The following is a 22,762-nucleotide window of genomic DNA, read 5'->3' on the forward strand; positions in this document are numbered from 1 at the left end:
AGAACCGGCGGCCTGTGGTTGGCGCTTGCTCCCCACGCACGTAGCAAGTCCGTTTTGTGACCGATCTAGGCCCCGCCCTCGATGACGTCGGCGGGACATTTAAAAATCGGGGAGGGCGGCGCCTCTGATCAGCTGTTTCTTGAGCCATGCAGCGGTAATGAGGCAGAGCCTGTGCTGTTAGGGGCTGGGTACTTGCAGCATGTGTTCTTACTTCTCTATGGAGATTTGATGGGGTTTCTCTGGGGTGCTGTTGGGTGTATTGGTGATGTATGTATTTAGCCATATGATGGGTATAACGTCTTCCTGATCCACATCACATCTACTGGAAGGATTTGGGAATACTACTGACCAGTTAAAGTTGCTATTGGTAACCATAGCATCTGGGACCTGACCAATAGTGGCTAGCAACCACTATTCTGCTTAAAGAAGCAGTCTGTCATGTGGTGAAACCTTTTCAATTTTCTTCTGTAAACTTTTTTTAAATTCATACTTAATCCAAAATCTGTAAAGTTTTCTCTATTAGGGTGATGACACAAGTTCAGTTTTTCATTCCAGATCAAAGATGCATCTTCCTGCCACACTTGAACTGCCACCGCCTGCTCGTTCCCGATCGCAGGCTTTACCATAGAAACGTTGATGCGATCAGGCCGCCCCCTTTGGGTGGTGACACACATGGCATTTTTAGGCTGTTTTTAGTTTGGGGAAAAAAACGGATGTTTTTGAAAAACTTAAGCGTTTTTGACCAGTTTGGGTTAAGATAATTGGTCAAATGCATGCGTTTTCAAAAAACGCATGCATTTTTAAACGCATGCGTTTTTACGATCTGAACTAATGCACTAACTAAAAACGACACAAAAAGGGCCTAAAAACACCATGGGGGACATTTACAAAGTGTCGGTGTCTGCATTGGCTTTGTTACCGACCTGCTCTCGGAAAGAAGACACACATTTAACCCCTTAAGGACCAGGCCCTTTTTCATTTTTTCGTTTTTATTTTTCACTCACCACCTTCAAAAATCTATAACTTTTTTATTTTTCCATGTCCAGAGCTCTGTGAGGGCTTATTTTCTGTGTAACAAATTGCACTTCGTAGTGATGGTATTAAATATTCCATGCCGTGTAATGGGAAGCGGGAAAAAAATTCTAAAAGCCATTTCTTGTGGGCTTGGTTTTTACAGCTTTCACTGTGCGCCCCAAATGACATGTCTATTTCATTCATTGGGTCAATATGATCACGGGGATACCAAATTTGTATAGGTTTTATAATGTTTTCATACATTTACAAAAATTAAATCCTCCTGTACAGAAAAAAAATTCTTCATTTTGCCGTGTTCTTGCGCTAATAACTTTTTCATACTTTGGTGTATGGAGCTGTGAGTGGTGTCATTTTTTGCGACTTCTGATGACGTTTTCAATGCTACTATTTTTAGGACTGTCCGACATTTTGATCACTTTTTATAGAATTTTTTCTATTTTTCAAAATGGCAAAAAAAATGCCATTTGCGACTTCGGGCGCTATTTTCCGCTACGGGGTTAAACGCAGTGAAAAACGGTTATTATATTTTGATAGATCGGGCATTTTTGGACGCGGCGATACCTAATGTGTTTATGATTTTTACTGTTTATTTATATTTATATCAGTTCTAGGGAAAGGGGGGTGATTAGAATTTTTGTTTTTTTTAATATAATTTTTTTTTTTTTTTTTTTTTACTATTTTTCAGACTCCCTAGGGTACTTTAACCCTAGGTTGTCTGACTGATCCTACCATATACTGCCATACTACAGTATGGCAGTATATGGGGATTTTGCATACCATCTATTACAATGTGCAGATCGCACATTGTAATAGCCTCGATCATGACAGCCTCGGATCTTTGTGTGATCCCAGGCTGTCATGGCAACGGATCGCTGCTCCCCGGTGACGTCACGGGGAGTGACGATCGGAGCCAAGATGGCGGCGCCCACGCGCCGCCGGCTCTTTAATGCCACCGGCAGCTTTGCCGGCGGCAATCAAAGGGTTAACACCCGCGATCGGTGTAAGCACTGATCGCGGGTGTTAGCGACGGGCGTTTGCTTCATTATGAAGCAAATGCCCGGTGAGTATGAAGAGGGCTCAGCCCGTGAGCCCTCTTCATACTCCCCCATGCGCAGTAAAACGTAAGGGTACGTCTTATTGCGCTATGGGGTTAATATTGTAGAGCTGTGCAGAGACATTTCTGGCGCCGAGACCATTTTCTGTCCCCGAGGCCATTTTCTGTCCCTGGGACCAAAATCTGTCCCGAGCACCAGAAATATGTCCAACTGTCCCTGCTAGACCAGTTTTCTTTTGGTCTACTTTCCGCCAGTTTACAGCGCCCAAAAATGGCTGTGACACATATTAATTCTGTCTGAGTTTCCACTCCGCCAAAGCCACGCCCCTTTTGGAGAAGAGTCGGAGCAGGCGGAAAAAGTCATTTTTTTCTGTCCCCGACAGCTAATTAATAGGTCTGAGAGCAGAACATGTGGTGAGAGCGCCACAAAACTGGCGGAAACACCATAGTAAATGTCCCCCAATGTGTCACCACTCTAAGGGGGCAGTCACACATTGCATTTAACGCATGTGGTTAAAATGCATTGCAACAGCGGAAGAGATTTTCGTAATTAAACAGCTGTTAACACTTGCATTTACAAAATCCATCCATTAACGCATTAACATTTCGTTAACATTTCTTTTGTAAACACAAGTGTTAATAGGAGTTTAATTAGGCGAATCTCTTCAGCTGTTGCAATGCATTTCTAAACTCATGCTTTAAACGGGACGTGTGACTGCCCCCTAAGGGTGAAGACACACGTGGCGTTTTTAGGTAGTTGTTTGGCCGTTTTTAATTAGTGCGTTTTCAGATCGTAAAAAACTGCATCCGTTTTTTTAAACGTCTGTCTTTTGAAAACACATGCGTCTTTGTCCGGTTTTCTGAATTTGCGCAATAAAAAGACAAAAACGCATGCGTTTTTAACTATCTGAAAACGCACAAACTAAAAACAGCCCAAAAATGGCCTAAAAACGCCACGTGTGTCTTCACCCTTAGGCTGTTGACACACGTGCCGCTGTGTCTGCGTTTGCAAAACACCGGGGGCTCGTTCCCGATCGCAGGCTTTTCCATAGTAATGCCTATGCGATTGGCGCCGCGGCCCGCCCTGGTGGGTGTGGCTTTGTTTGCATTTGCAAACGCAGACAAAATGGCACGTGTGGCACCAGCCTAAGGCCGTGGTCATGCGTTCAGCTAGACGTCCGTTCATAACATGATGCTAGCCCACAGGGGGCAGTCCCCGGCCCAAACGCACATGCGTTTCCAGGGAAACTCATGCGATTGATAGGCCATGCGATTGCACGTGTTTCCCTGCATGTGTTTTGAAAACTCAGCAGTTTTTGACTGATTTTACCAATTATCTTAAAACAGGTCAAAAACTGATATGTTTTTAAAAAATGGACCGCTTAAAAATGGCCCAAAAACTGGTTCAAATCTCCACGTGTGCCGCCGGCCTTAGGTGATGGCAGACATGCCGTCTTGGCTGCGTTTGTAAACGCAGACCGGGCCGGGCCTGATCGCATCAGCGTTTCTATGGAAACGACTGCGATCAGGAACGAGCCCACGGTGTTTTGTGTTAATTGAATGCAAAACACAGCCAAGACTGCATGTCTGCCATCACCCTTTGTCTGCGCTTGCAAACGCAGACAGTCGCGCCCACCGGCGGCTCGTTCCCGATCGCAGGCGTTTCCATAGAAACGCCGATGCGATGAGGCCGAGGCCTGCCCACGTGTGTCATCACCCTTAGGCCGGCGCCACACAGGGCGCTTTGTCTGCGCTTGCAAGCGCAGACAAAGTCGCGCCCACCGTGGCGGGCCTCGGCCCGATCGCATCGGCGTTTCTATGGAAACGCCTGCGATCGGGAACGAGCCGCCGGTGTTTTGCGTTAAATTAACGCAAAACACCGGCGGCTCGTTCCCGATCGCAGGCGTTTCCATAGAAACGCCGATGCGATGAGGCCGAGGCCTGCCCACGTGTGTCATCACCCTTAGGCCGGCGCCACACAGGGCGCCCTGTGTGGCGCCGGCCTTGGGGTGATGTCACGCATGGTGTTTTTGGGACTTTTTAGTTGGTGTTTTCAGATTGTGAAAACCGCATGCGTTTTTTGTCCAGTTTTCCGAATTTGCGCAATTAAAAACGGACACATGCGCCTGCAAAAAACCCATGCATTTTTAAAAACGGATGCATTTTTTAAAGCATGTGTTTTTACAATCTGAAAACGCACTAACTAAAAATGTCCCAAAAACAGCCTAAAAACGTCATGTGTTTTTTAAAACGTGTGCATTTTTGAATGTTTCCCATATGTTTGACTGCTTTGAACCAGTTTATCTTCCTTTCTAGAAGTGTAGGCAGCTGTGAAAGATAAACCAGCGAAAGACATGGTAAACATTCAAACGCATTTGTTTTAAAAATGGACTGAAAATGCATGCTTTAAAATGGTCCAAAAATGTGCCCTGCGGCATCACCCCAAGGTATCTCATGCTCGATGACAGATTGGTTACTGGGTACAAGCAGATAGTTCCACTGAATCAATGCTTGACATTTTTTCTGCTTTCCGCAGCTAAATACTTTAATTTTGTACAAAAAATGTTTTCCATAAAACATTTTCATCTTGCGATCAGAAAATAAATGGCAAAAAACTTTAGGGTACTCGTCTTAATCCATAAGTCCATAAATGTTAAAGTGCCATAGCAGACACGAGGGTGCCGCATACTGTGTGACGTTTCGGAGGTCACGCCGCTGAGTGTGAAGGGGTTAAACATGTGACTGCAGTAGGAGCTGTTGCGTTTCAAAATGTGGGAATGTGACCTTCACTTCCAATGCATTTCAAAACATAATCAAAGTACAAATGAAGGAAGTGCATAATGTGAAACTCCTCCCTTGACCATATGCATTTTAAATGAAGCTCTTACAGTACGTAGAAAATTGTTTTGCCTTCAGATTCAGGGTGAAGACACACGTGGCGTTTTTAGGCTGTCTTTTGGGCATTTAGTAGAGCGTTTTTAGATCGGAAAAACGCATGCGTTTTTGAGCAGTTTGAAGTAAGATAATTGGTCAAACCTGTAAAAAAAAAACGCATGCGTTTTTTACCGTATGCGTTTTTACTATCTGAAAACTGACCAAAAACGGCCTAAAAACGCCACGTGTCTTCACCCTTAGATGTGCTTTCAGAAAGTGCACCAGAATCAATGTATAGTAGTATCCTCCCGCTGATGTTCGAGTTGTCTACCATGGTACCAAACCTGCAGCTTCCTTGGCTCCTAATAACATGCACCACATGTTATACAACAGTTGAGTTTTTATACCTGCACCGTCTCTTTACTTTTTCAGTGAGCGGTTTGATTAAAAAATATGGGGAATATAGGAGTTTCTCCAGCTACGCTTGCAATAAATGTTAGAACGCATTCCAACTACAATGTGTTAATGTGGCCTATGGCTCTGGTTACTAGTTGTTTGAGATGCATTGGAACACACTTGAGCAGCCTTTGAAACACAGGTGTTTCTTAAGATGGAAACTTGTGATCTAAATGATCCTTTCTTTTTGATCCGCTTATTGCCACCTTTCTTACTACTTCCAGGGACCAACAGAAATCAACAACCTAGAGTAGAAACTAGGCATAATAGAACAATATATTCATCTCCCCTCCTTGGTGCATGAGTCCTACAATTTAAGGGTCAAGTTCCCACAGTGCTAGATTCATGTTCACATGGAAAAAGTTGGACCCGCACTCCTCATCCATAACTCAAATTGCTTTTATTTGGTGTACATAACACACTCGTTAAGATAGCTTTGCCCGTCTGATGGTCTTCTGACCATAAGGTCCTTATTCATAGCACAAGGTGTCCTGGTCCACCTTCCTCCATGTGAACGCATATCTGGATATTGGGCATAAATTCCCTGCAGCATCACCACATTTGAATAATCACATCCATTTATTCAAATTGGGCCTTATGTACTCAACTGTAATGGGGGACATGATCTGGCTGCACAATTTGCAGCTAGATCTGGGCCCACATAGAAGTCTGTCACCTGGTTATGGTGCGGCTTCTCACGGCACTTATAGCTGTGCATGAGGCAGTTGGGGGGGGGGGGGGTTGTTTTTAGTTCAGGAAAGCTTCTCAATACACATCTTTGACTACCATCCACTTTGGCCAAAAAATAAGATGCTGAAGAGCTGGGTCATAACTACAAGGGTAGCAGCAATTTCAGTTGCTATGGGGCCTACAGTGTCAGGGGGCCCCAACATCTAGATTATTGGAAGTGTATATGCTGCATGTGGTATTGTATGTGTGTATATACTCTATATGCTGTATGGGTATAAATTGAAGTATATAAAGTGTGAATATTACTGTATAAATGTGTGTGATTGTAACTCTCATGTGAATATACAACTAAATATTTTTATGGTTTAAGGGTGACCTCTCCTAGTTATGCCCCTGCTGAACAAGATCACTATTAGTGCAGAATTCCCTACTCTGGTCTATGGAATATGTAAGCTGGACAGAGCCTTTCCTCTTGAAATAAAACCTCTATAGATATAAATGTGGGAAGTAGTATTTGCCTTCTGGGATTTTAATTTTTTTCTTTATGGATTTCCATCATTCCTCTTAATCATGTTATGAATTCTAGGCTAGATCCTCAGCTGAAACTTTGTATGTCGCCACTGAGTTGCAATGACCCTCAACGCCCTGGGCTTTCAAAGGCTCTTCTCCCAGAACCCTGGATGCTGATAGATAACTTCACTGCCATGGAGGACATTTTTGGGTAAAAAAAAATGTATTCTATAATAAACAGGTTTACTTTTATAAAAAAAAAAAAAAACAGCCCTGCATGTAAGTGTCAGAGCTTTGTATGTTTAAAAGGGATTAATTTAGGTCTGTAATTCTTATGAACCTGGGTGCCATTTATATCGGACATTTATCACTGCCACTTCGTATCGGTGTATGTTGAAAGCCCTACCCTTCTGGCACCGCAGCCTCCTGATGTATACAGCGGCAGCACGATGGCTGTCCTTGGATACAACCTTGCTGCTGGAGTGAGTTTTACAGCTTGTTTTTGCATATGAAATTGCTAGGAGTTTCTGCATTTATCACAGCCGTTGTTTGATACTGAAAACTGAAGCAAGGTGGGCGGATGCCTCAGAGTGCAGCAGTGGGCTTATTTGAGAACAACCATCTTGCTTCTATAAATCAACATGCTATATTTAGGGGCAGTTCTTTATTCAGGCAATTCTCTAAGAACATGCAATTGAAGAAAGAAATGTATATGTGGCAGATGAAGTAAATTTTAATGTTTATGTACAGATAATACCCCTTTAACTTGTGTAGCACTGAAGGCCTAAGTAACTGTTCAGAACAATTGAAATTTGAAATTGCTTATACAATCCCTCTTAAAGATATTTACAGTTCTGTTTTAGTATTAACCATTATATATTTTACAATGTTAATAATTTAGTTTTTCTGAAATGTCTACCAGCAGATCAGAGAAACAGTTAAAAGAAAACAAGTTACAAAATTTAACTAACGCAGACTGTGATTTTAGTTTGTCATTAATTACTATTGAATATGTACATATTGCTAGGGTACCTTCAAGATCCCGGTTCCTCAGCGCTCCAGGGTTGCTGTCAAAAGAAGGCGGCTTTCAACATTCAGATAAAGCTGATGCCACAAGGTACATGTGCCATTGTCTGTAACATGGACTCTACTATAATCTTAGTGACTAATATTGCAGACATTACCTTAAAGGGCATCTACGACCAGGATGAGGGACTGTATTCAAATGAGTTTGAACGTATCTATAGGTGTTAATGGAGCCCCTCATGCACATTTGCATCCAGTCTTTCATCCTAGTGATGATGTCCTTTAAGAGGCTATTACTGTCGACTTGGTGGGAATCCAACTCCTGAGACCTTGTCTGTTCTGCATAAATTACTGGACCTTTATTCTTTGTTAATTATGGCAATTCTATGTATGCAAAGATGCATTGCTACTTTTCTTAGGAGGACTTTTCCTGACTGCACACTTTTCCCTGACAATTGTGGAAAGACAAAGGTCAGTGTTGGTGTTGATACCGAACTGGATTTCCTGGAGTTCAAGAATAGCTTAAGGTATGCATTTACTATCATTTCCAGGAGAATGTGTAACTAACCTTTTAAACTAAACTGCATAAATGATGCTGAGGAGAAGAAGTTTTGTAGCATATGCAACGTCCCCCACCAGGGCCTACCCTTTTCTTGGGGCCTGGAGGCAGCTGGGACCCAGAATACCAGAGTGGCTGGCAGTTGCGGCCAAGCGCACGTTGTTACGGTGCTTGGTAAGGGGGCCAGACGGCTGTCCTACAGCCTGGCAGGTCTCCAGCAGGTGGAGTGTGCAAGAAATATGGATGCAGGGGCTTATGTACTTGTTTCCCCCTGGGGCAACCCTTGTGTCCATAGGATGAGTACCTGGGTAATCGGGCCCGGCGCCAGCACCCGGCTAACCTTGGCAAGTGCCGGGGTACTGGAAGCGCCCACTCGGGCCCACAGATCAATTGTAGCAGTGTCGGGCGACCATGAGAACATTTGCAGTCACTCACAGCTTTCCCCAGCAGGAGCTGCTGCATCGGAGGCTGAAGGACCTGCGATGAAGTCATGGTCACTTGACCTGCCGGGGAAAGCAGTGACCACACAGAGCTACATCAGTGAGGTGAGGGGGGAGACATGGGGGGGGGCTGTGTGTATACAGGGGGAGGAGGGGGGCAAAATAACTCTCGGTTCTTTATTGAACAACCGGTAGCAGATTTGGATTCTGGCACTGGAGTGGTTGTGGAGGATTGATACACCAGCCTAATGGTATATGCAGGCTGGGTTAATTGAGATGGAGCTGTGTGCAAACTCTTGAGTAGTCTGACCCAGTTCCTGGGATTGGTTATTGTGACAGCGCTAAAGGTGTCTCTCTTCACTCTGACATCAGGTCTGACTCTCTGCTCTGTGGAAAGACCATGAGGTCTGGCCCATGTGCTCCCACTGCACAGGGGTTTTATACTCTCCCTGGTCAGGTGATAGCACCTCTCCAATAATACTCCACTTTTCAATACAGCCACATAACTGGATAAAATCTTAAGCCATTTAACTATTGCTTTTCCAGGCAGAGGCCACAGCTGCAGATTTCTGGAAATCTCCCTGCATTATCCCTTGGGTGAGTTGGGTGGGCTCCCCAGATGGATCCTGACAAGTAGAGGACCATATTCACAACTACCCCCTTGCCTATACATTGGCAAGGGTGTTGCACATACATTAAAGAAAATCTACAATCAAAATAAAGCATGAGAAACCAGGAGCACTTGCTCATAGATCCAGACACTGTGATTATGGTAATCATCTTATATTTTATTTGTTATGCAAGGCCTCCCTTCTAAAATAAACCTTTAAAATATGCTAAGGAGTCTCACGGACTCTTGGGTGGGTGCCTTCAGAACCCTAATCCTATAGCTTCACAGGCTGTTAAAATAGGCATAGCAGGTCTCCCTTCTTCCTGCACATCCTGCTGCTGTTAGATTAGACAGAGGGAGGAGATAGAGCAGACGGAGGTTGAGACTTGTTCTGCTCATTTTAACATCCAGGCAATCTGCAGTGAAGGGTTTTGGAACACCCCCTGAGCCTTTCACGCTCATTAGCATAACTTTAAAAGTTTTTTTTAGAAGGAGGCCATGGTATGTATGATCACTGCAGTCAGTGCCTGGATCTATGAGTACATGTCCCTGGTATATCAGGCTTGATTTTGATGGAAAAATATTCAAGGTATGAAGTTCGTATTTAGTAGGGCCTGGCATAGAATTGAACTGGCCACACGGTTGTGTGAGATGTATACGAAGAGGTTGGAGCCTCTTGGTATATCCGGCATGAATGTTGGTGGGGGCTTGAATTCTAGATCTAATTAAACGCCCCCAAAGACTATGGTAGAATTCTCTATAGGTGTGAGCTTTGTAATCTATGATGCTGTGCAATGCTTGTTATGCTTTTAGGTTTAGTATTTTGATCTGGGAAGGTTTTCAGTTGCTGTTGGTGGAGGTCTTAAGACTTGTGTTCTCATGCTATGTCCAGGAGTCCAACTACATCCCAGTGCAGTAAGCTTGAGACTGATGAAGCTGTCCTCCAAAGGCGGCAGAAGCAAATAGATTATGGCAAAAACACTGTTGGTTATCAGCGTTATCGACAAGAAGTTCCAAGGTGAGACCTTGCCCATGAAGCGTGTTAAGGATCTTCCAAGTTTATAGTGGTTGTGGCTATTGCCATGTTGCCTTAGAAGTTCTTTCAGAAGTGTGACCATGTAAAACTACAGCCAGTGATTGGTGTGGTCTGATGATCTGTATATATGTATATATCTGTATGTTAGCTGCTGTACTGTGAAAAAATGCATTTGTTTTTAGAATTGTAGCTGGTGCATTCAAACAGAAGCCTGCAATAGCAGTGACTCATAGGGGGAAGGGAGTGTGCTGTGTATAGTAAGATTTTACACCAGTGACTTGAATCTAGCTACAATCCTGGAATTTAAATGCATTTGTCTGTCTTCCTGCTAATGTCATACACAAAGGTATAATTACTCAGCTCTCCGTGGCCAATACCTGAAACCATCTGTGCCCAGCACAAACATGCCAGTTTTACTCTACGGTAAAGGGAGTGAGGAATTGGGTTTCCAACCCACTTAATGTTACCTACTCCAGACCTTTAAACGTGTGGGATGTAGATCCCACAAAGATACTTCTATATAGAGACTTTACTAATAATATAAATGTGACAAACTACATAAAATACAGTACAAAATACAGAGCATACAACCATTCCTTCTCTCTTCTGGATCCCCACTAATGTGTATGTATATTCCAACTCTACACCAGTTCCTGATCGCAGGAGTCAAATGGGATATGGCAACTGGTTGTAAATTGAGTTGGGTTACATTCACTGTACTGTAGCACGGCGGGCAACGGCAGCGCACGGGAGAGGAGGTGGTGAGTGCAGCTCACCCCCGCCCCTCTCCATAGGAACATATGCCGCGTGGCGCCGTACTACGGAGAAAGATAAGACATGTCCTATCTTTTTCCGGGGTACGGAGTGCCCATGGCGGACGTATATCGACCGTATATACGTCCCCCTTGCGGCAGTGTAGTCACTTGAGACACTCGGTAATGTCTATATGGTAAAACACAGATCACCTGGAATAACTGTGTGTGTGTGTATAAGGTCACAACAAATGCCAGCAGAATGAAATGGGATACTATAGTATGGGCTGGTTACAAAGTATAGGGCTATTTAGTATTGACTAGGCACACCTTTCAACACTTCAATAGCGATCATGATTGACAGAGGCCTACTGCTTCTTGGTCTATGCAAGTCAATGATGCCTGTGCCTGGTGGTGTGGTTGAAAAGAGAGAAGGCCATAGCATCCAATATGATGAAAAAAGGTTAAACCTTTATTCACTCAGGCATAGAAAAAAGTGCAACGTTTCGATTCACAATGAATCTTTGTCAAGCATCTGGTTTGCAGCAAGATCTTGTTGCAGTGAGCTCAGCAGACTTTTGTGGCACATAACCTTTAAAAAAAGCATCAGAAAAGCGAGTGTGCATTGATCCGAAGTGTGTGCAGTGTCTTAAGTGTGACTTGCATTTAAGGGACTTAAGTTTGAGGGGCTTTAGCAGGTAACTGCTGTATTTTGTTACTCTGACTGTAGATTCTTCTTTCTGTGCATATTTCTATTGTAATACCCATTAGAATAATGGACTCCATAAGTGGCATTGCTACACAGTGTACATCCTGTGCCATGTATGCATTCCTTGAACAGCCGTTCGAGGGGGAATACTGCTGTGTGGGATGTGTAAAAATTGCTCATCTGGAAGCCCAGATTCTGGATCTAAATGAGCAAGTTTCAAGGCTGCGGGCAATTGACAATATGGAGCACAAACTCTCTGGGGAAGATGGGTGTAGGGAGGGAAGTATGGAGGTACAGAGTGAGGGGGCAGCTAGTTGGGTAACATGTAGAAGGCGGGGTAGAGGGAAGAGTTGCAGGGAGTCTAGTCCTGATCTGGTGCACCCCAATAAGTTTGCCAGGCTGGCGGATGAGGGGGATATCAGCTCTGGGGTAGCAATGCTGCAGCAAGACATGGCCTCTAGCAACCAGGGGACTGTCTGCTCCAGTAAGAAGGGTAATGGGAGCACAGGCAAGGTCAGACAGGTGCTGGTAGTGGGAGATTTGATTATTAGGGGAACACACAGGGCGATCTGTCACAAAGACCGTGCATGCCGAACAGTGTGGTGTTTGCCGGGTGCTCGGGTTCGGCATGTTGCGGATCGGGTTGACGGATTACTGGGAGGGTCTGGTGAGGAACCAGCGGTCATGGTCCACATTGGCACTAATGACAAAGTAAGAGGTAGGTGGAAGGTCCTTAAAAATGATTTCAGGGATTTAGGCCATAAGCTCAGGGCAAGGACCTCAAAGGTAGTTTTCTCCGAAATACTGCCTGTACCACGTGCCACACCAGAAAGGCAGCGGGAAATCAGGGAGATAAATAAGTTGGTGTAGGAAGGAGGGTTTTGGGTTCATGGAGAACTGGGCTGACTTTTCTGTCGGCTACAGGCTCTACAGTAGGGATGGGCTGCACCTCAATGGGGAGGGTTCAGCTGTTTTGGGGGAAAAAATGGCTAGAAGGTTGGAGTGTTTAAACTAGAGACCTGGGGGGAGGGCAACTACACTTGTGCAGGGCAAATAAACAGTGTGGATAGAGAGCTGGGAAGAGTCATAGTCCATGGGGGCGGAAGGGGGGCTGGAATGAGATTGGTGAATAAGAACAAAAGGAATATGGACAGGGAAAACCATATAAAGTGTGTACACAAATGCCAGAAGCCTCACAAACAAAATGGAGGAACTGGAACTCTTGATGTTGGAGCGGAAATATGATATAGTGGGTATCAGCGAGACATGGCTGGACAGTAGCTATGACTGGGCGGTTACTATAGATGGTTAGTCTTTTTAGAAAGGATCGTATAAATAAAAGGGGGAGAGGTTTGTTTTATATGTGAATTCTTGCCTCAAGCCTGTCTTGCGAGATGACATCGGCGACGCAAATGTGGAGTCCCTATGGGTGGAGATAAGGGGAGGGAAAAAGAATAATAAAATATTACTAGGGGTTTGTTATAGGGCTCCAAATATAATGGAGGCAGCAGAGAAAATGCTGATAAGTGAAATGGATGCGGCTTCAAAGCAAGGTGAAGTACTTATCATGGGGGACTTCATTTACCCAGATATCGACTGGGGGGCAGAAACCTGCAGGTCCTTCAAAGGTAGCAGGTTCTTGTCAACAACAAAAGACAATTACCTGTCGCAGCTAGTCCTGGAGCCAACAAGAGGGGGGGCACTGCTGGACCTTATCCTAACAAACAGACCTGATAGGGTATCAAAACTACAGGTTGGGGGGAACCTGGGGAATAGTGATCATAATATCATTGATTTTGTATTACGCTTTACTAAGAGCGTTAGGGAAGTGGCAACCAACACTCTAAGGTCTTCCCTTAGTTGCTGAAAATTTGCCCTCCTGAAGTTTAAAGGCAGACTGGGATAATGTTCTCAAAGACAAAAGCCCCCCCAAAAATGGGACTTTTTCTTATATTCTGAAAAAGTCCTGCGAGAAACACATACCTTATGGGAAAAAGCATAAGAGGAACAAGAAAAACCCTATGTGGCTAACTAGTCTTGTAAGGAAAGCAATAAGCGAGAAAGATAAGGCGTTTAAGGTGCTAAAACGGGAAGGTAGCGATGAGAGAAAAATAAATCCTGTAAAAAGCAGATAAAGGCCACAAAAATAGAAACTGAGAGAAATATTGCCAGGGAGAGCAAAAATAATCCCAAATTATTTTTCAAGTATATCAATGATAAACTAAAAACAGTGTGGGTCCCCTTAGAAATAACATGGGGGTCATGGTGGAAGGAGATGAGGAAAGGGCCAATCTACTGAATGTCAAAAAGTGTTCATAAGAAGGAAAAAGCTGGCACTCACCCAATAAAAATCCAAAGCTTTATTTCGTCATGGTTAAAAACACAGTTGCGGGAGGGGAGAACATGAACTGCAGGAGCCCACAGAAGGCGACGGTCCGTTTCGCGCTGTAACAGCACTTAATCCTGCCCAACAAACCGGCGTCCTCACCTGAGTTTTAATTACGGGCGCCGGATGTGGTAACTAAGCAACCAAAAGTAAACGGAAGCTGTGAGTGACTCGCAGACGAGTTTGGCAGACAGACGTCCGCGATCGCGCACACAGTCCAGATGTCATTCACTGTTGCACAAGGTAAGAAATACATACGGTGAACAGATACCAAGAAGCATTTCTTAAAAATAACTCCACATTACATACATTACATTTTTAAGAAATGCTTCTTGGTATCTGTTCACCGTATGTATTTCTTACCTTGTGCAACAGTGAATGACATCTGGACTGTGTGCGCGATCGCGGACGTCTGTCTGCCGCACTCGTCTGCAAGTCACTCACAGCTTCCGTTTACTTTTGGTTGCTTAGTTACCACATCCGGCGCCCGTAATTAAAACTCAGGTGAGGACGCCGGTTTGTTGGGCAGGATTAAGCGCTGTTACAGCGCGAAACGGACCGTCGCCTTCTGTGGGCTCCTGCAGTTCATGTTCTCCCCTCCCGCAACTGTGTTTTTAACCATGACGAAATAAAGCTTTGGATTTTTATTGGGTGAGTGCCAGCTTTTTCCTTCTTATGAACACTTTTTGATGCCACTATTTATCATTTTTGAGCTAGAGCACCGCCCCAACATATACATCGACAGGTACCCCTGCAACAATTTTTGTGCAAAGCGCAGTCTTTTGCCACTTACGTGAAACGGCTGTCCAAGTGTAGTGCCCCCCTACGTTCCCTTCTACAGTGATTTGTCAATCTACTGAATGTCGCCTTCTCAACTGCCTTTACCCAGGAAAATCCCCTGGTGGAAGACACAATGAGGAATAATGTAAATTCTTTTTGGAATGTCAAGTTTAACCCAGGAAGAGGTACGGTGCCGCCTCGCAACCACTAAGATGGATAAATCACCGGGGCCAGATGGCATACACCCCCGGGTTCTGCATGGATTATGTACGGTGATAGACTGACCGTTATTTTTAATATTTGAAGATTCACTGAGGACTGGTTATGTTCCACAGGACTGGCACATAGCAAATGTGGTACCAATATACAGAAAAGGATCAAATAGCGATCCTGGAAACTACAGACCCGTGAGTCTAACTTCTATGGTGGGGAAAATATTTGAGGGGTTTGTTAGAGATGCTAACCTGGAGTATCTCACTGTGCACAACCTTATAACCCAGCATCAGCATGGGTTTATGAGGGATCGGTGTTGTCAGACTAATCTGATTGGTTTCTACGAGGAGGTAAGTTCAAGACTGGATCTGGGGGACGCTGTGGATGTTGTATATCTGGACTTTTCAAAGGCATTTGACACCGTGCCACATAAAAGGTTGGTATATAAAATGAGACTGCTGGGAATAGGAGAAAATCTGTGTATTTGGGTAAGTAATTGGCTTAGTGATAGAAAACAGAGGGTGGTCATTAATGGCACATTCTCAGTTTGGGTTGACGTTACCAGTGGAGTGCCACAGGGGTCAGTATTGGGGCCACTTCTTTTTAATATTTTTTATTAATGACCTTGTAGTGGGTTTACACAGTCGAGTTTCAAGATTTGCAGATGATACTAAGCTGTGTAAAGTAATAAACACGGAGGTCGATAGTTTAGCATTACAGAAGGATTTGTGGATGCTTGAGGAGTGGACAGAGAAATGGTTGAGGTTTAATAACCGATTGTCATACTCACAAGTAATAGACGTCTTTAGGTATGATAAAAATTGTTATTACTATCAATGTTTATGAAACAATGTTGTATCGAACTCTATTATGGGTACACAACTTAGGTTTTTATGGACTTACCTTGTTTTTATATAAAAAGATTTTACTCCTGGGTCTGTTCCATGTCTTCGGGATTTCCCTGAGTCATGTGACCGGGGTGTCCCGGGAGGCAGGTACATATCCCGGCGTCTTTCACAAACAATTTAACCATGACTAAGAGTGCCACGTGCACTTGAAACGCGTAGGTTTCTTTTGTTCCTCTTCATGGTCTAGGGGACATGCCATGTACATTTTAAAAATTGTCTATAAAATAAAGTCTGGATTGACAAGAAACTATTTTTACCCTGAACCTGGTGCGGAGTTCCGTTTCTTTTTCTAAAGTGTTTAATGTAGATAAATGTTAAATGTAAAGTTATGCACTTGGGCCATGGAAACAAAGTATAATTATGTTCTAAACGGTCAATTACTTAGTAAAACTGGAGCTGAAAAGGACTTGGGGGTATTGGTGGATGGTAAACTTAATTTTAGTGACCTGAGCCAGGCGGCTGCTGCTAAAGCAAATAAAATTATGGGATGTTTCAAGAGAGGAATAGATTCTCATGATAAAGACATAGTTTTGCCCTTATACAAATCCCTGGTCAGACCACACATGGAATATTGTGTACAGTTTGGGGCACCAGTGTATAAAAAGGATATAGTAGAGCTGGAACGGGTGCAGAGGAGAGCAACCAGGATTATTAGGGGAATGGAGGGATTAGAATACACTGACAGATTACAAAGTTTGGGATTATTCAGGTTAGAAAATAGACGACTGAGGGGAGAACTCATTACAATGTACAAATACCTGAACGGACAGTACAAGGATCTCTCCAAAGATCCTTTATACCTAAGCCTGTGACCAGGACAAGGGGGCATCCTCTACGCCTAGAGGAGAGGCGATTTTACCATCAACATAGACAAAGGTTCTTTACTGTATGAGCAGTGAGACTGTGGAACTCTCTGCCGCAGGAGGATGTTATGGCGGACTCTATGTACATGTTCAAGAGAGGCCTGGATGCCTTTCTGGAGAGAAAAAATATCACGGGTTATGGGGATAAAACATTTATTTAATTCTTAAAGGTTGGACTTGATGGACTTGCGTCTTTTTCCAGCCTTATATACTATGATACTATGATCATTTATTGTTAATCGAAACGTTGCACTTTTTTCTATGCCTGTGTGAATAAAGGTTTAACCTTTTTTCATCATATCGGATGCTGTGGCCTTTTCACCTCTTTTTGTCTTGGACTATGGATCCTGCACACTCGGACCCTGGCCTGCGTGCATCAAACAGCTTTTGCTAAATAGGTTGGTTGCTGTCTTGTTTTCTTTGGTGTGTTTGCGCACCCTTGCAGGTCATCTAGTGTGCACATCATGCTAGTGCAAATTGGAAAATGTAAAGGGGCATTGTTCAAAAGGACTTATTTATCAGTGTGGGAAGTAAGGATGTAGGGATGTACACTTCTGTACCCTTTTTGGGACCAGTCTCTCTGCTGCAACCTGCTGACACAAGCTCAGTGCTGCTTCTGCCTTAGGGCATCCTGCTTGAAGCCTCACAATGTAGTGTTAATATTGGTGCTTATTCTATTACTGCATTCTCTACATGACTCTTTCACTCTACACAATCGCTGTTATTTTTGGTGTGTCAATGGATAATATAACTGGACAATATTTTGCTAGTTATTCTAACGGGAATCGCTTCCCTCTTGTAACGGAGCCTATGTATTACAGTCAGTGATTTTCAAAATAACAGAATGTATGCTGAATGTAATTGTGAAAAGGCAGAAGGTGAGAAATGTGTGGCTATTCTGGTCACTAGTGCCAATAATACAGAGAATTTTTCTCAGGTCTGAAAGGATACCAGGAATTCACCCTCGAAGCCCCAACAAATATAAGAAGTACAGTCGGCGGTCTTGGGATATGCAGATTAAAATCTGGAGGCGTGCACTTCATGCCTGGGATCCTCCTGTCGATGTCTTATTACAGTAAGTGTCGTGTTCTGAGAGTTTTCAATGATTGCTCCACACAGGAAGGAACCTTCCTATGGAAATACTTAAAGGGGTTGTCCGAGTTCTTAAAAAAAAAAAAAAAAACCTCAGGGAGGCCGGGAGGGTGCTGCTTAAAAAAATAAAGTCCGGTGCCCTGTCGCTCTGGTCCGGGCGCCATGTAAACAAACATGGCCGCCGGAGCAACGCTGGATTCGGTGTGCCCGGGCATGCCTATCCGTCCCTATTCACAGCATTGTGAATGCGGGCCCGAAGGTTGTCGGGTCCGGCCGGAAGCTGAGTCCGGAGGGCACCGGAAGGTAAGTAGGGCTTTATTTTTTTAAGCAGCGCCCTCCCGGCCTCCCTGAGTGTTTTTTTTTTTTTTTTTTTTAAGAACTCTGACAACCCCTTTAAATGATGCCTCTCACAAAGCCTTGTTTGGAGCATCAATTGAATGAAATACACCAGTTTACAAAACTTTAGGATTTCTTCATTGTAGATTGGTAGATGGTATTTCCAGTTAATGGTTATTAATGGCATAACTGTTCTATAGGAAAGATGCACGTTATGATCCAACCCACAGTTTCCTTAATCCTTGGTTTGATGGTACAGAGACCCTTCGAGGTTTAGAAGATGATATGTTTGATCTACAGGTAAGTTTGAATCTTTATTCATACTTGACCAATTGAGCTTTTAAATTTGAAAAGCTGAAAGCTGCCATTTACACTGAAAATACAAAGTATTTCCCCAGATTTTCCTTTAAAGGGTTTGCCCATGACAGAAAATTATTGTGTAATCCCCACTAAGGGATTACAATTTGAGAAAGATCATTTTAAATCTTTTAATTTACTATTTTAGTCAGTTTTATTGCTGGTTTGGCTCCTATCACTCAATGGTGGTCAGTGTAAGATTCCAGAGTGTGGAAGGCGCATTATGAATCGTCTAGTGCTGTGAGTGTGCTGACAATGTGGTTAGATTATCAGGGTGCAAGTTTATATACTTTCATTTATCTTCAGAAACTAGTATCCAACTCATAGAGAGGAGACAGATCAGTTGAGATCCATGTGATGCACATGACACATGATTGTCACATAACCTACACGGTGCTGCTATATCTCGCCTATAACACATACTGCAGATCCTTTACACTCATGAGCTTGCCAGCCAGAAGTGTGAGCCAGTAGCGTAACAGCCGTAGTGGTTGCTACAGGGCCCGGACTGCATAGGAGCCCAGGACAGACAGAATTACCAAAATTTGTCAAGTCCGTTCTCCTGGGCCCATACCTCTCTGCCACCCCCGACCTTCCCACCTGCGCATTGTGGACCTTCCTGCCACTCGGGCTGCTTGCTGAGGCAGAACATTTTCGGGCTGCCGGCGTTCCCACTCGTGCACATCATCTTCCGACTACTTGTCAGACCCTGATGCTGCCGTCGGTAGATGGGACTCAATATCAAAAGTCCCTTACATGCTGTGGTCATGCTAGACTGTGGCGTGTCAGGGGTTAACACCTGATATTCGAGAAATTTCTGTGGGTATTACAGGACAAGAAGCGGGACGTAATGGTAGGGCACAAGTTGAGGTAACTTCACAACCTGTGTCGTACGAAGTCCAGCAGAATGGTGTTAAGAGCAGAATGAAGCCTAAATACAGATCCCAACACGACACCCTTTTATGCATTGGGCACAATGACTGGGTACCTTCTATCATGCTTTAGTTATTTCTAGAAAATGGCACAGCATATTCCCAAAGGTTCCAAAATCCTATCATCAATGGCACAACAATGAATATTAAACTAATGCAACCATTTTTATTCAATCCCTGGTGATCCTTCTGTATCTCCAGTCTTGGAATATAGTCACATATTAAGGGAAAGTTGCTGCTGGACCAAAAGTCAGACCAGTTTGTTGCAGCAGAGGCCTGCACCTAAATGTGTACCACAGAATGGTTAAAGGGTGGGCAACTGTTTTATCTGGGTACATAAAAGACCCTAATGGGGTCACCCATTTTGTGCTTGCACTAGTAACATTTTTTTTTAATATTCAGCAGCTGCAGGTAAAGCAATGGTCTGCCAAAAGTATGCAAGACCCATGACAAAGGAAGCTGTGCAGCCATTAATGTAAAGTGTAGATGTCCTTGACATGCCCCTCCAACATCTGGACTTCCTGTGACTGTACCTTTGTTATAACCATTGTTCTTTTAGTCCTGCTGCTGTTGGGTCACATGAACCCTGGCAACTATGGTCTAAACAAACTTTACTAGGGTAAATATGATATGGGTGACCCTATATTTGTTCCAAATGCCTTTAAAGCTGCAGCAGCACATACAAGGGAAACTAATGGTATACTAAAAATACTGACCAAATCACTATCTGAAACTGCTGCTCACACCCCTGCTTCTTCCACCGGTTTGCATCCAGGCAGTCGCTTTGTGGATGAAGGTAATTATTTTAAACTATTTGGAAGGAGACGGGCAACCAATGTAGTGACTGGCACATTCTGGAGGCTTCTGTGTAGTCTGGTCTAAAAGACAAGCCTGGCTGCTGCATTAAGAATACATTTGAGGAAAGGGTTTAATGAGTGGAAGACAAATTAGCAGGGAGTTATAGTAGTCTATGCAAGAGTGAATCGGAGAAGACTGGCATTTTTGAGGTTTCAATTGTTAACATTGGGGGGGGGGGGGGATTCTAGATTCTGATATGCACGCAGCAAGAGCAAGCAACAGATTAAATATACAGTGCAAAGGAGAATCCAGCATAACCCCAAGACAGTAGGTAGTCTGTCTCGGGTTATAGTGATCCCCCAGATGGAGAGGTCAGAGTTCAAAGATAAGTTCTTGAAACTTAATCTTTCTAAGACTGAGAGGACAAATTAGAGACAGCAGAGGGAGTCACTGGTAATCTGAAATAAGGCATGGTTGATGTCATGTGCAGAAGTATATAATTTGGTATAATCTGCATAAGGATGCTCGAAACTAAATCTGCTGATGCTTATTCCAATGGAGGCAGTACAGAGGGGAAAAAAGGACCTAGAACTGACCTCTGCAGGAATGAACACAAACAGTGAGAGGCCAATAGAGCAAAGCATCCTGAGGAGCTGCTTTCCCTCGGTATCAAACTCTGCCGAGAAATCCAGGAGAGAATAGTCACCTTTGACATGATCAGTAAAGAGATCGTTGGAGACTTGCATAGAACGGAAACCAGATTGTAGGGGGACAAAAAAGGAAGTTGGCAGAGAGAATGGGTAAATTGAGAATAGACCATGGGCTCCAGGAGTTGGAAGGTTAGAAACAGGTCAGTAGTTAAAGACACTGGACAGATCCAAGGAAGATTTCTTTAGTAATGTGGATCCTACAAGATGTGATTGAATGGGGTCACTGATGCAGGTAGTGGGGTGAGCAGAGGAAAGCAGTCTACACTTTTCTCAGTGACTGGCTCACGATTGAGCAGTGTGAGGTACCAGCGGAAATGGGTGGGGGGCAAAAGTTTGAAGAGTATCAAAGAGCCTTTTGGGACTATTAAACAATATTACATAGACCCATTTTGCAAAGTGAAGATCAAATGTTGAAATGTCAATGTTATACCACATAAATATGCAAAGTATGTAATATAGACTTGTATAGTCATGTAACCACTTTTAAATTTTTTTTTTTTCCCTCCAGATATCAGATTTGCATAATATGGGCTGTACTCCTGGAGAACAATCTCAGCGTTACTACAACTGGTTAAAATACTGTGGCCATACAGCACCTTATAGTTATCCATATTGGATAGGGCAGTAGTCCTTGCGGAAGAAGGAAACTCGTGTTTGCCCTGTTCATCTTGGCACTGCTTTAAATACAGCTGACTTAGTTTGCACACAGACTACTGGATCAAATCCTTTGTTTTTACCACGTCCTTCATAGTTGTCTTATGGTATCCAAGTATGTGTTTAGATGTGATACATTTGGTGCACATCTGCCTCCTTTGGTTTATATTTATATTATTTATGTTTCACTCTTCCATCAATCTCTTTAAAAATGTTTGTCTTTAAAGGTGGCATGAGATACTACCATTTTTGTACCACTGGGTTTGTAAATCACATGTAAATATTTTCCTCTAGGAAATTTAAGTTATTTTGTATTATAACTATATGCACTTGGTGGTAAAGTTAATGCAGAAGTTGTATGTTCAATTTCTGCCTTTTTAAAACACAATGACATAATATCAATTTACAGGAAGCAATGTTGTATTTTTTTTTTCTGGTTGTGTGCGCTATGTCTCATAGATCTGTACATGCAGTAGGCTTAATGAATCATAAATTTAGCTATTCTGTGGAACTATAAAGCTTTATGGAAAAAAATTAGTTTGAAGCAATTTTATTTTAAGACCTCTGAACTGTAACTTCAGTGAAAGTAGTGGTTTAAAGAGAACCCGTCATGCAAAATTACCCCCCTAAACTAAATATATTTTCATAAACTGCCATTAGAGAGCATTGCCTCTATCCCTTCATTGTCCCTCTACATGCCTGTAAACCTAAGCAATGAGGTCCTAAAGCTGTATGCAAATGACCTGTGAAATGTCCAATGAAGCATTAGCATATTCAAGCTGTCCACTCTATTCATGAGTGGGAGGTACAGCCACACCCCCAGTGCTTGACTGACAGCCTGTATAATGATGTGAGGCTGTATAATGATGTGCTTGCTGGTGGCCACGCCCCCTGCAGCCTGTGTGTGTATATAGGAGAGATACAGCAGCTCCAGGCAGCCATTTTACAGCAGAACATGTCAGATTCATGTGTAGCTGATGTC

At 43.4% G+C, this 22,762-nt stretch overlaps 1 protein-coding gene across 7 annotated transcripts; it reads left to right on the top strand.

Annotated features, from left to right (window-relative positions):
• Positions 1-6: 6 nt before the first annotated feature.
• Positions 7-22,315, top strand: LOC140126636 (oocyte-specific histone RNA stem-loop-binding protein 2-like). 7 transcript variants are annotated; one of them, XM_072146296.1, is made up of 9 exons: positions 8-154; positions 6,696-6,830; positions 7,647-7,736; positions 8,044-8,172; positions 9,191-9,241; positions 10,147-10,272; positions 17,839-17,976; positions 18,530-18,629; positions 21,635-22,314. In XM_072146296.1, exons 1-9 carry the CDS (start codon positions 147-149, stop codon positions 21,752-21,754), a joined length of 897 nt encoding a protein of 298 aa, XP_072002397.1. In that variant the 5' UTR covers positions 8-146; the 3' UTR covers positions 21,755-22,314. The 7 variants fall into 7 exon arrangements, with proteins under 7 accessions (XP_072002404.1, XP_072002397.1, XP_072002402.1 ...); XM_072146298.1 differs by lacking the exon at positions 8-154 and adding an exon at positions 249-267; XM_072146297.1 differs by lacking the exon at positions 8-154 and adding an exon at positions 6,538-6,557.
• Positions 22,316-22,762: the final 447 nt, after the last annotated feature.

The sequence above is a fragment of the Engystomops pustulosus genome, chromosome 4 (genome assembly GCF_040894005.1).
Source record: "Engystomops pustulosus chromosome 4, aEngPut4.maternal, whole genome shotgun sequence".
NCBI classification, from domain to species: Eukaryota; Metazoa; Chordata; class Amphibia; order Anura; family Leptodactylidae; genus Engystomops; species Engystomops pustulosus.

What these genes read in the sequence shown, in the direction of transcription:
- LOC140126636 (XM_072146296.1), top strand. An exon ending in CCTGTCGATGTCTTATTACA is followed by an intron (nt 17,977 to 18,529) that starts GTAAGTGTCGTG and finishes ACTGTTCTATAG; the next exon opens with GAAAGATGCACGTTATGATC. An exon ending in ATGATATGTTTGATCTACAG is followed by an intron (nt 18,630 to 21,634) that starts GTAAGTTTGAAT and finishes TTTTCCCTCCAG; the next exon opens with ATATCAGATTTGCATAATAT.